The sequence below is a fragment of the Hypomesus nipponensis genome, chromosome 11 (assembly GCF_054491055.1).
Source record: "Hypomesus nipponensis isolate SF chromosome 11, ASM5449105v1, whole genome shotgun sequence".
Taxonomy (NCBI): Eukaryota; Metazoa; Chordata; class Actinopteri; order Osmeriformes; family Osmeridae; genus Hypomesus; species Hypomesus nipponensis.
The window spans coordinates 15,552,277-15,565,733 of record NC_140371.1 but is presented as its reverse complement, the minus strand read 5'-3'; the positions used below and the strand labels follow the sequence as shown (position 1 = coordinate 15,565,733).

At 51.4% G+C, this 13,457-nt stretch overlaps 1 protein-coding gene across 1 annotated transcript in view; it reads left to right on the top strand.

Moving 5' to 3' along the window:
- thada (THADA armadillo repeat containing) overlaps positions 1 to 13,457 on the top strand; it is a 45,410-nt gene that overhangs the window by 21,755 nt on the left and 10,198 nt on the right. The window contains exons 29-32 of the mRNA XM_084709795.1: positions 1,455 to 1,623; positions 5,787 to 5,890; positions 7,779 to 7,861; positions 12,068 to 12,462. Of these exons, the coding sequence (XP_084565921.1) occupies positions 1,455 to 1,623; positions 5,787 to 5,890; positions 7,779 to 7,861; positions 12,068 to 12,462 (751 nt within the window). The remainder of the gene's footprint in view (positions 1 to 1,454; positions 1,624 to 5,786; positions 5,891 to 7,778; positions 7,862 to 12,067; positions 12,463 to 13,457) is intronic.

Here is a 13,457-nt window from a genome sequence, read left to right as displayed (position 1 = left end):
GTGTGTGTGTGTGTGTGTGTGTGTGTGTGTGTGTGTGTGTGTGTGTGTGTGTCTGTGTGTGTGTGTGTGTGTGTGTGTGTGTGTGTGTGTGTGTGTGTGTGTGTGTGTTTTCGTGTGGATCATGTTCAGCCAGGAGGAATGATAACTGTTGTCTCTGTTAGTCTTCTTTTTTTTGTTGGTGTGTCTGTCTGGAAGTTATGACACAGCAGGTGGAGCAGCATTTGTTGACAGCTGACTGGTCCAAAACAACCTCCCTTTTGTCCACCTCTTTTTATTCTGTCTGTCTGTCTGTCTCTCTCTATTTCTCCCTCTCTCTGTCTCTCTCTCTTCATCTCTCTCTGTCTCTATTTCCCTCTCTCTCTTTATGTCTGTCTGTCTGTCTCTCTCTCTCTCTCTCTCTCTCTCTCTCTCTCTCTCTCTCTCTCTCTCGCTCGGTCCATCTGTGCTATTACCTCGTGGTGTGTGGAAGGTCCCTCTGCTTGTAGGACGGCCTTGTGTGGCCTTTGATGTGGGAGCTCTGGAAAATGGGTCATACAGTGCTCAATTGTATTTTTTTTACTCATGTTTCATAATCAAAGGGCCGATTGCAGCTCTGGTCCAGCAGAAGTATGTCAGATATTTAGATATTACAGCCGATACAAACTGAGCTGGCCTGGAGGGATGTGGAGCGTCTTCATTCTGACATTCCTTCCCATAAGTAGCCCTGATGGATGGACGTTCCTCATGTTGTTTTGGAACGTGGGAAGGACTTTCCACAGCGAGCCGTTTGCTCCAGCGCTCATAAACCACCCTTCTCTGCCGTCACGGCCCTGTAAACACACAACAACGTGTGGCCACACACACACACACACACACACACACAACAGACAGGCTGAGTCCCCTCACTTCACCTCAGACCTCTTCCCCGTCCTGACTATCTTCCTCCAAATCCCCCTGCCCACTCCATCTGATTTCTTCTCCTTCTGTTTCTCACTTCATCCCTCCTCCTCTTGTCCTTCCATTTTACCCACTGTCATACTCCCCCCCCAGACCCCCCCCCCCCCCCCTTCGCCCTTTTCTCTCTGCTGGCTTACGGGCAGATGAGAAATGAAAGATGTTATCTGGTAGGCCTGTGTGTGCACGTCTGTGAGAGGCAGCATTACACTGTCAGCCATGCTTGGCTGGGGGGACAACTTCCCTGATATTTTCATAAGTATTTGAATGTGTTAACGTGTTATCTGTTTAGAATGAACCGTCTTTTGTAACTGTAAACTGATGTGTGTGTGTGTGTGTGTGTGTGTGTGTGTGTGCTGTATAATAACTCATTATCAAGTTACATTTTGGATGAAAATACTTAAAATGAATGAAAATACTTACTGTAAGTTGCTCTGGATAAGAGCGTCTGCTTAACGGCTACAATGTAAAATGGCTTTCATACTCGGCTCTCTTTGTGGGAAATGACATCTGTGTTTCAGGTGTGGCCGCTCGGCCGTCTACCGGACACGTGAAATGGCAGCACGTGCTCTTGTCCCCTTCGTCATGGTTACCCAGGTTCCCTCCACCATCCATACTCTCCTCAAGGACCTGCCCCTGGAGTCTGGACCTAGAACCCAGCAGAACCACATCCACGGAACCCTACTCCAGGTGGACAACTCTCGGAATCCAGAGTATCCCTCTGGATTCTTTCTCTTTATTTCACCACATCTCGCTATCCCAACCCATCCTGACAAGACCGTTAGTACACGGCAACATCTTGGTATGTGTTTGGTTCGGTGAACAGACGCACAAACAGTCCTGCTGTAATGTCAACAGGAGGTGATGTAGCGAATGGTGGGCTTGAGCGGGAGGAGACCGGGGTCAGCGTAGAGGAACGAACGGAGAAACCGGTTGATTCTGGTTCTTTCTCCCTGCGTTCCTTGATGTTGCACTCAAGATTTGATGGCGGTCGGGACAGCAGGGAGGTCTGGGGTAGAGGAGGGAGGGAGGGAGGGAGGGAGGGAGGGAGGGAGGGAGGGAGGGAGGGAGGGAGGGAGGGAGGGAGGGAGGGAGGGAGGGAGGGAGGGAGGGAGGGAGGGAGGGAGGGAGGGAGGGAGGGAGGGAGGGAGGGAGGGAGGGAGGGAGGGAGAAGGCAAGGGGGGAGGTGGGCTCTCCAAGGCTTTCGAGAGATTTTGGAGGAGCTGATTTAGTTTGAGCTTTTCCTGTCCTGGCTGCCATGTGTGGCGCTTCCCCAGATTGGTGTCTTTCCGTCCTGTGCTTTTCTCCGTCTTTCTGTCTCTGTAACTTGGACAAAACAAAGGATTCAGAGAAAGAAGAAGGAGATGTGTGAGATTGAAAGAAGGGGGAAGCAGAGATGGACAGAGATCCAGGAACGGGTCTGGTTATGTGTCTGTGTGTTGGGCCTAAAGCCTACTCCTCCGCCATTTCATTTCCTCTCTCTCTCTCTTGCTCTCGCTCTCTCTTGCTCTCGCTCTCTCGCTCTTGCTCTCGCTCTATCTCTCTCTCCCTTTCTCTGTCACTAACTCCATCCTAGTCACCTCCCAGTATTTCAGGGAGTATTTTGTCTCAACAGTCTCAACTTTCACAGTAAGAGACATGACACATACACTGGTTTTCAAATGGTTCCTTTTGAGCACGCTTTGATTGAGTACTTGCTGGGGACTACACCTCGGTGGTAAATTGTCATTTGGATGTTGTGTGTGTGTGTGTGTGTGTGTGTGTGTTCGTTGGGTTGAAGAGCCACAGATGGTGTCTGATTGTTCTGAAAGTGCAGGGTGTCTGCCCTACGTGGCGGCTCAGACAGGGCCGGGGGATGTTTGCTGATGCTGGGGGAGATAGGGAGGAGTATGGGGGTGGACAGTGTGAGGGAAGCAGGGTAACCACTGTAAACATGGTAAAGGAGACATGACTGTGTAGGGAGGGGGAGGACACGGGTATCAGGACATCACTCATACTACTGATAGGAAAGATACTACCTCTGCATGCCACGGGCTGTACGTGTGTGTGTGTGTGTGTGTGTGTGTGGACTGCATACTGAGAGTCTGTCTATCCAGAGATGATTAGGACAGTATGTTCAGCTTTGGGGGCTGGCTAATGTATGTTAATTTGTTCTGTCCACTCTCTCTGAATGGCAGTATCTGTGTGTAACAGGTAGCAGATGTCTGGCTCAAAGAGAAACTAGGTGTGTGAGCAGAATACACACACACACACACACTCACAAACACACACAGCAGCAAACGATCTCACACAAACACTCAATGTATCTTTGTTCTATCGCCCATGTGATCCTCTCACACAAACACACACACACACACACACTCAGGCGGATGCACCAACGCTAGTAGTTCTGAGCAGCTCGTTATTCTGAACACCGCAAGTCCCAGGATGGCACACTCCGGGACACACGGAGGTTAGAGAGACCTCTTAGAGAGACCTCTTAGAGAGACCTCTTTGATTATAGAAGAACCAAACACAGTCTGAGCCGGTACCGGCTCTGCTCGACCCAAAGTTCTGTTTACACAACGTCCTGACTGGCCTTAACGAGCGCAGCCGATGGACTAGAGCTAACAGAACCCGGCATATGGCTTCGTTCTCGACACGCGTCAGTGGCGCTGCCTGCCCATGATGCACTGCAGTTCTCTTGCTTCGCCAGGTAGCTTTGGGGGTAATACAAGGGAATTAATCCTTTGTATATTTCCACAACACAGACAAGGCCAACTCAGAAAGAGCCTGTGGAATAGGTACTTTTTTCTTCTCATTCATCTCTCTCTGTCGGCTGGTTTCTGCTGAAACTGAAAGATAGCTGAGGTCTACGGCAAACTCACTGAAAGACAAGGGTTAGTGTTATCCACCAAATTTGAGCTAGCAGGAAATGTAGCTCGCTACCAAGTTTTTAGTTTTTCAGTTATACAGCAGCACCGATGGCGGTAGCTTCGCCATGTGGAGCTCAGAGCTCCGCCGGGGCAAACGGCTTCTGGATGAACAGGAAGGAGGACCAGAGTTGAGGAGGACCTGAGCTGTAGACAGAGGCTAATGGAAGGTCAGCACTCCTCTCAGTCCCTCTTGGGTTCACACATCTACACAGCCACAGCTGCTTCGTGTCTTCTTGGATGTAACACACACACACAAACACACGCACTCATACACACTCTGGTCATGCTGGTCCTCTGTCTGCACAAATGGAAATAACAAACAAGTCCCTGGGGTGCCGTTGAGCCGTGCAGGCCTGGAAGATTGATGAAGATGTCAGTGGGTCCACACACACCACAGGCCTTGTTTTTCTCTGAGCACGTGTGACACGGTCTGTGCGAATGTGTGCGTCTGTAGCTTGCGGGTCGGTGTAGCTCTGTTAGCCGTGCGCGCAATTTGTTGATTTGTTTGTACGAGTGTTTGTGTGCATGTTTTCAAGGGTGTAATGTGTGGGGCTGTGTGTGGGATGCATGTCTAATTGTGTGTGTGTGTGAGTACATTGTTTGTAAATGTGTGCGTGTGCATTGTATGTATGTGTGTGTGTGTGTGTGTCTGGCGTTGCCCTGTGGTCAGTAGCCTAGTTGTGGCAGAGGGAGGGACTGCAGGGCAGGCTGATAACAGACTCCTTCACACACCACCACTATTTTTACCCGCTCTAAAAGTGAGCGACACTCGTTACGGCGCACACACCACACAGGCCGTAAAGCGGCTGGGTGAAAAACAACGCGGACAAATAGGTTTGGATTGGTTCAGTATTCAGCACCACGTCGCCCAAACCCTTTCCCTGTAAAAGCCTACCCAAAATGGTGGGGGCGGGGGGGTTGTCGGTGTTGATGAGTTGAAGTCGGAAATCTTGGTACCCTTTTCTACTGGGACCCTTCACCCGGGGAAGGCAGTAAGCTGAAACATCTCTCTTCGGACATCTGCCTCTCTGTCCTGGGACATTAGACCTCCCCCTACCCCTCCCATGGTAGTTCTGTGATTCTCATCTTGAGCCTCTTCCATCCCAGTCCTCTCCCTGACCCCCCCTGCTTCTCCCTCCATGTCATCTCGTTTGAAGGCAGAGCCACCGGCGTCTATAAATACTCCCAGCTTCCTCTGTGCCTGGCCGGATTAAGCCGGTTGACACTCCCAGACCCGGGACTTCCCAGTCGGAGCGACGGGGGGGAGGGAAGGGGTGGTGTGTGTAGAGACGAGAGAGGGCTGTGGGTGCTGTTTGTGTGATCCAGTGGGTGTTGGCTGGGCGTGGAGGCAGGAGGCTCTGGAGGCTGGAGGAGAGAGAGAGAGAGAGAGGGAGAGAGGGGGGTGGTAGGCCAGGGTTGGGTGGCCAGGGCTGGTGCTACGTGGTCAGGCTGCTTTCCCCCCACGTTGCCTCCGCTGCCTGAGGTAATGAATGGCTTCCTCCTGGCCTGTGGCCCGGGCCAGGCTAAACAGTATACTTACTCTGGACCAGAATACCCAGGCCATGTCTATGTGTCCTGGCCTCACAAATCCACATGAGCAGGCCTGGAATACACAGGCTGCAGACTGTAATCCACCTGCTAGGCCACATCTTTGCAGGGTAGGCTTATGTCACTCAGTTTACATAAGCTATAGTGTATCAATACACTGGGTTGTTAATGAAACCTCATACTGTTAAGCGTTTGCTACACTGTACTTTAACCATCTACTTCCTCATTCCGGGCTAACTGGACCGTTTAGGAGTGTTTACGTCAGTGTTTGTATTGTCAGGTCAACTGCTTTCCACTCACCGGCATTTACTCCTCCCTAATTCTAGGATATGGATGGCTGTGGGTAGACATTGACTGTGTTTGTGGTTGTTTTGTGTTTGATTTGCGTAGGTGCTGTTCCTGTTGCGCTCCTTCCAGTCGGACACACACAGACCCCAGCCTGGGGCCGGGAACATCATGGCAGCCCTCCGGCCACGCATGTGGCTCGCCTCCAGGTGATATGGACACGCGTGCACACACACACATATATATATATATATATATATACACACACACCCAAAGATAAGATTCCCTGCTGCCTCTAGGGAAGAATAGCCCCTTGTCCCGGGGCCCATCCCTTCTCTGGCTTGGACCGACCCCACGACCCACGCTGGTATTCATTTCAAAGAGTCTGCCTGCCGCTACAGCCACTGACCCCCCCCCCCAACCACCCCCTCAGCCCACCAGAGATGGTGCAGATTACCCTGCCCCCCCCCCCCCCCACCTGGTGGAGGGTCACTCTACAGGACTACTGTAGACAACACAGGGTGGGTTATGGAGAGGAGTTAGCATGCTAACAGGCTAGCCTTCCTCAGTGGGGACTGATGAGCCTTTATTAAGATGACAAGGTGGATTCCTGCTCGCTGAGGCGTGGCCGCCTCTCGGCGTTTGATGGCTCGCCGCTGCCGAAGCAGCCGTGGAGATCTAGGATAACACGGGTCACAGGGAGCTTCACCACTTTGAGAATGGCCTTGCCTCAAAAAACAACAACTTATTCAAAGCAGCCATCGTTCGACACTGTGGAATGTGGGGTTTGGCGGCGTCCAGAGAGTTCCTCCTGGGTCTCGCCCTTCCAATCGTTGGTGTCACTGTGGGGTTTTCACTATCCAGAGTGAGTCAGCACTTAGTGTTTCCAAAGATGGCCGCCCACTCTCTCCCCGAGGTTGATTTTGGCGTTCACAGAGAGCTGAGGCCCACAGAAACATATCAGGATCCTATAGGGTGTATTGGTTGGAATGGGATCTGAGGAGTTATGTTCCTGAGGTCTTTTTTCATAGGGCTACTACTACACACACTACTACACTACACTGCACTCATACCCTCCCACACACACACACACACACACACACACACACCCTGTTTGCTACGGCCAGGTTGAGCCGAGACTCATCCCTTTACAAATCTGTTCTCACTTAAACCACACATACTCCCTTAGGGCTCTTCCCATGCTCTGTAAATGTGTGTATGCGTGGCCGGTGTGTGTGTGTCAGTGTTATTAATATCTGAGTGATGAAAATGTGACGTCAACCTCACACACTGCCCCCCTTGTTCTTGCACACACACTTGCGGGTTCTTACAGTGCTGCGGTCACATGCTTGTGTGAACACACATACTGTATACACACACACACACACACGCTCCCCTCGCCCACACAGGGAGCAGCAATGTCTGTACACACACACGCATACGCACACATGTAAATGTATATTTATGAAGTCTTCTCTTTAATGATGTCACATAGCTATGTTTACTGCAGACCTTCTTAGCTAGGACCTGAACACTGTGTGTGTACTCTTGTCTCACCATAAAAGGAAGACACAGTCATCAAGGGGAAGTTTGTCCATTGGCACTCCTTATGATTGTCCCACTAACATCATTCACGTTGGGTGCTGTGTAACCTACACACACACACACACAGGCATTTACACGCGCGCTCACACACACACACACACTAACTCCCCTTTGTTGTTATTTGTGTTGGTTTCAGTGATTCACTGATGACGCACATTGCCAATTATGCAGTGCATCAGTCAGTTCAGTTGAGTTCAGCCTGGGAATATCCCGTTGATGAACAACCTACTTATGAAGTCCTGCCACAACTCCATGACCTGGTCTGGTGGGTTGACCTCCTGACCTCTGGGCCTTGACTGCAGACAGGCCCTGAACCCAGCCACGTCTAATGAGAAGGCATAACTCAGGACCCGAGACAACTGTAGACAATCTGTGGCTAGACAGTTTGTGTAGGAACCTGATTGTTCTGGAATAAATCTGTATTTCGGGTCTGTAACAAGTCTCTCTCTCTCTCTGTGTGTGTCCATCTGTGTGTGTGTGTGTGTGTCTCAGACAGAACCCGTGTGTGGTGACCCGCGGTGCTTTCCTGGACGTGTTGGGGACTCTGTGCGGTCCTGTGGCTGGACCCCTCACCGGTAAGTGGTACTGAACCGACCCAGCCTACAGAACCAGCAGAGGATACAACAGAACATACAGAGTACATTCTCCTCCTTGTCAAGGAGTTGTGAAATGGCGAGCCGTGTGAATGGAACCGTGTCGTGTCTGTGTGGCCGTCTCACCCATCGTGTCTGTCTGCCTGCAGCTCCCAGAATGCTCTACAGAATGTCAGAGAGTGGCTGTCGAGGCTGATGTCTGTTGGCGAGGCTGTCCTCTGCTTCCCCCACCCCCTCCCCTGTCTTTGACTGATCGTTTCACAGGAGAGATGTTGTCTTCTCTGTTCTGGTCACGGTTGAGGGTTGAGGCCGGAAGGGGGGGTGGTGATAAGGAGGGGTCTGATGGTGTCTTCTTCTCCTGTCCAGAATGGAAGAATGTGAGGCAAAGGCTCTCTTTCTCTCCACTGACAGATGGTGTGATTGTGTGCCTATGACCCAGTTAAAGGAGGAGGGGGCGAGGTGTGTGCGTGCTGCGGGGGGGGCGGGGGGGGGGGAGGGTGGGGGCGTTGGCTGGCGTGTTTTGGCCCCCATGTGCTTGACACATGTTCCCCCAGCAGTGGAAACGTTTACGGTTTAAAAACAAGACTGCGATTCAGGGTCCTGCCGCTCTGAGCACTTGCATCACACACACACACACACACACACACACACACTCTCTCCCGAGGAATAACCAGACGCAGTCAGACCTTCATGATCTTTTTCTTTCTTTCTTTCTTTCTTTCTTTCTTCTTCTTTCTGTCTACCTGTTTCAACTCTCCCTCTTTCTCTCGCTTCCTTCTTCCCTTCCTGGAGGGCAGTGTTGAGTGGAGCCGGATGATTTAGCCTTCACCTCAGAGAAGTTTTTCCTTCAAACATCACAAGAGAAACCCCATTTGACTGGGAAGAGTGAGGGAGGCTGTTTAGAGTGCCGGGCACCGGGGTGGGGGTGGGGGGAATAAGGAGGCAAATAAATCCGCTTTTTCACTTTTCTTACTGGCATCATCCACTAAGTAGGAGCTGTAGGTTTATTGGCCAGTTCCTCCAGACATTCCCCGAGCCACTGCTCAGGTCGCTGAGGCGGCCAGCTTGAGGGCCAGGGAGGAGCTGGGTGTTGTGTGTTTTGGAGGGAGGGAGTGGGGGGAGGGGGGGGGGACTGTTCTCCACATGCGTTTCTCCACCGTGGACTGTTTGATCCATCCAGGCTCGTAAACCCCCCCCCCCAGCCCCCCCCCCCTCTCTCTCTTAGCCCCGACCCTCCCCCCGACCCCAGCACTTCCAGTAAAAACAGCAGCATAGCTTGGAGTTGGAAGACTTGGAGCCCAAGGCCAGACACCGTATGTTATCCTCTCTCTAACTTAGTCATTCACACGCCTCAAAGCAACCTGAAATGATCTCTCTCTCGCACGCCGGCGCGCGTACGTGTGTGTACAGTATATTTACATATATGCTCACATTCTCTGGCACACACACACTGTGGTTATAAGGTCATTAGATTAGAAATCATTCATTGAATAGATCCTCAATACAATAGTATAATTAGTATACAATAGTATAATAGGTAATTTGTTCCATAGTTTTGGGGCGTAATTAGCAAAGGCCGAATCACCAATCTTCTTATGACTGCTTCTGGTGACCTCTAATAGGCCTGCATTTGATGGTCCCAGTGTTCTAGCTGGTGTGTAGTTTATAAGGGAGTTAGCATTGTAGCTAGGTCCTTGTCCGTGTCGAGCTTTGTATGTGAGGAAAAGATGTAAAGTCAATTCTGAAGGTAACAGGGAGCCAGTGTAAAGTAGCTAGGACATTTTGAGAGGTCGTCTGCAGCACACACACACACGGCAGGGGTTTGTTTTGTCCCAGTTTGGTTGACGATGGTTGAGGTTGATGTGAAATCCAGCTGTGTGCGGGGGGGGTGTGCGTCTTAGACTCGCATTTTTACCATCCACTCAGTGGCATGTCACAGCGCGAAAACACCGTATGTCCATGTCTGTGAAGCCCGTCTCTATGGGCAGAGGAACACACGCACACGGTGATGTAGCGAGTTGACGGGGCAGTGCGTCAGTGCAGCAGGCTATCCATCACAGAGTGTTTGACCAGCCTCTGCTGTACACACACTGGAAGGACAGGGGCAGCATGGACACTGACTAAAGGAGCAGGCAACTCACACACACACACACACACACACACACACTCTGGCACACTTGGTAAGATAACAAACACAGTACCCTCCTGGAACTCTCTCTCTGACAGAGTCAAGCTCTCTCTCTCACACACACACACACACACGTACACACTCTTTTAAGAGCAGGGGAAGGAAATGGTTTGTGAGCCGGCTGGACTGGCCCGTTAGGATACATGCAGGGTTGGATTATGAAGCCTGCACTGAACGAGCTTGTTTACATTTCATCAAAATACATCATGGTGGATGGTTATTTACACGTTTTGAAGCAGCCCACTGCAAGCTTGGCCTGGTTTATTTAAACCAAATGTTGTGGTTTGGATTTGTTTAAATATTTGACCGGTGTTTTGAATAGACCCACACATATAGTGCTTACATTCTCTGTCACACACGCGGACTTGCCAGCTCGTATCCACATGTTAAACATCCATATGGGCTTTTTTTAGGTGTCCGTGTGCCACTAATGTTTCAAGCTCTTTAGTAATTTTTGAACATTTATGGAGGTTTTGTCTGTACTTGTTGATACTTATTTTGGTCGTCTAACTATTGCAGGAAACACAGGAAGGGGTTATGGGTCATCAAGAAGCATTGGTCAATGAGCTCCTGCCTTGTTTTGAGGGCGGTCATATTGTGGTCATGGTGACAGCTGACAACTGACTTTTTGACCGTTCGTGGAGTCCTTACCAAGGACAGTGTGGTCATGTTCTGTACCAGAACTGTTGTACCAGAAAGATCTATTCTATTATTAACATGGAAACACTCAGACTTCACTTAGCTACTGTCTTACCCAGCATTCAGTCACACTCTCTCTCTCTCTCTGTCCCTCTCTCTCTCTCTCTCTCTCTCTCTGTTTCTCTCTCTCTTTCTATCTCACACTCAAACATAAATAGACACCCTGATGGACAATAATAGCCTTCTGAAGAACACCTTTCATATCCTTACTGAAACCAGGCTGCCCAGCCATGCCTCCCTCCCTCTGTCCATCCGCAGACTTGGCTGTTTTAATAAACATCATTTATTAGCAGCTCTGGCCTCCACCCTGATGATGCTTCTGCACCCTCGTGTCTTCTTCACCCCCCTCCCCCCCTCTCGTTTTCTGGGCTGGTCTGGGTGTGTTTGTCTCTGGACTAAGTTGAAAGAGAAGACGAGAGTTGTTCTTGAGTCCGTTCCCTCCTCTTGTGTTCTGATGAACTTCCTCCTGCTGCTCCGAGTTCTGTCCCGTTTTCATTCTGCGTATGTCTGAGCCCAGATAAGGGTTCAGTGTCTTAGCCCCTCCCCCCTCATCCCTTTTACCCCCATTCCTTCCCGACTCCAGACAAACAGCCCCTCTCCTTCTGACACACTCCCATTCTTCTCCAGTCATCCTCATCTCACCTCCCCCCCCCCCTCATCCCTTCATCATTACTGTCATTACTGTCCTCCCCACCATTACCATCATTGCCCAGCGCTCATGTGGCCCTCGGCCCCCCTTTGAGGATCGGATTCCACGGTAACCTGGCCCATCTCCACGGTAACCCGGCCCGTCTCCGGGGGAATGTGGCATTTCCCTCTCTTTTGTTGGGTCCATGTTGAGTGGCGCTGCGGGCCAGATTGAGTTGCACAGCTTTTTAAGATGTGGAGGAAGAGGAGGAGGAGTCGGAGTGTGTGTGTGTGTGTGTGTTCAACTAATTGAGTTGGCTGTGAAAGGAGGCCCTGTGAGAACGGCCTTGGAGGGTGTTGCTGTGGGGTGGATGGAGGCGGGCAGCAATAGAATTATATTGAGTTACCAATAACTGCCCTGGCTGCAGATTAAGGCTGCGTTTCAGAGAAACAGAGTGTGTACGTGCGTGTGCAATGTCCTTGTTTGGAGCTATTGTGTGCTGGTGTGAAGGAGTTGCCGCACTGCCCACAACCACGATTCTCAATAGACGATTGTGAGCCTGTGGCCAGCTTTGCCTACACCAGCAAAGTTCTATCTACGCTAGTGAGCACGACTGTACTAACTGTTCTCCATCCACCTGTCCTCAACATCCATGTTTGTCTGTGTCCCCCAGACTCCGAGCTTGGCGAGCTTCGCGAGGAGTCCCTGGCCATCCTGCTGGCCTCCGAGCTGGTGACCTCTGACCCCGGCCCTCCCCCCGTGGGCCCACTGGACCCTGGCACCACGCAGTACCTCCTCAGCCTGGCGCGGCTGGCCGTCAGCGCCAGCGTGGAGGCCCCTCAGCTGTGGGGTGCCCCCCCCGGGGCCCCCTGGGGAGGCCCCCAGCTGCTGGGGTGTCTGCTGCGGTGCCCGCACTACGAGGTCCGGGAGCTGGCGCTGGAGGGGGCCGTGAGGAGGCTGCAGAGGGAGGCCGGGGAGACGCGGGGCCTGCCGGGGCTGGACGAGGACACCGTGTCCACCCTCACCAGCCTAGCTCTGCACGAGACACACCCCCTGTGTCTGGCCAAGGTAGGAGCAGCAGGGACACCATGGTGGGTCAGTGGGTCGCGGCGCATCACAGGCACGTGTATGTCACGCAAAAGAATAACCTCTATGTGAACAGAATCCAATCACTTACTAATCTGGGCCAAAGGGCAACAGTAGTACGCCGTGAAGGAAAACAACATTCAGCTGATGTTTGGCAACAGCGATGCGAGGGCCACACGTTATGTCGTTATGTCTGAACGCAACCACCAGGAATCCAGTTCGAACTGACTGGTGGCGGAGACCAAGCCAGCATCTAAGCCACCAGAGTCACATGGTAGGAGGAGGGAGCTTGGTGACTAGGCCTTCATCATCCCAGGGTACACAACCACAATGACAAACGGTGCAAGATGATGACATGAACAATGTCCATACTCTGCGGGCCTCGCGTGCGAGCCGAACACACCCCTGAGGACGGAGCCAAACGCAGAAAGACAGAGAAACGAGGCTGAAAGACAGAGAAACGAGGCAGAAAGACAGAGAAACGAGGCTGAAAGACAGAGAAACGAGGCAGAAAGACAGAGAAACGAGGCAGAAAGACAGAGAAACGAGGCAGAAAGACAGAGAAACGAGGCAGAAAGACAGAGAAACGAGGCTGAAAGACAGAGAAACGAGGCTGAAAGACAGAGAAACGAGGCAGAAAGACAGAGAAACGAGGCAGAAAGACAGAGAAACGAGGCAGAAAGACAGAGAAACGAGGCTGAAAGACAGAGAAACGAGGCAGAAAGAGAGTACACATGTAGACTGGTTCTAGTCTACACGTTCCTCCAACGTTTGGTAACTTTCCACTCGTGCTCTGCCTAGTTTGGTGTTTTCTTCGACCGTTTTTTTTTTTTTTTTTTTGTGAAAAGGCAGCCTATTTCCTGTTTAGCCCAGAGAATCATATTTCAGTTTCTCATAAACACAGGACAGCCAACCATTACCAGCCTCTGCCTCAGCCTTTGCTCCTGTCATTAGGCTGGGCTTAGGCTGACAGGACT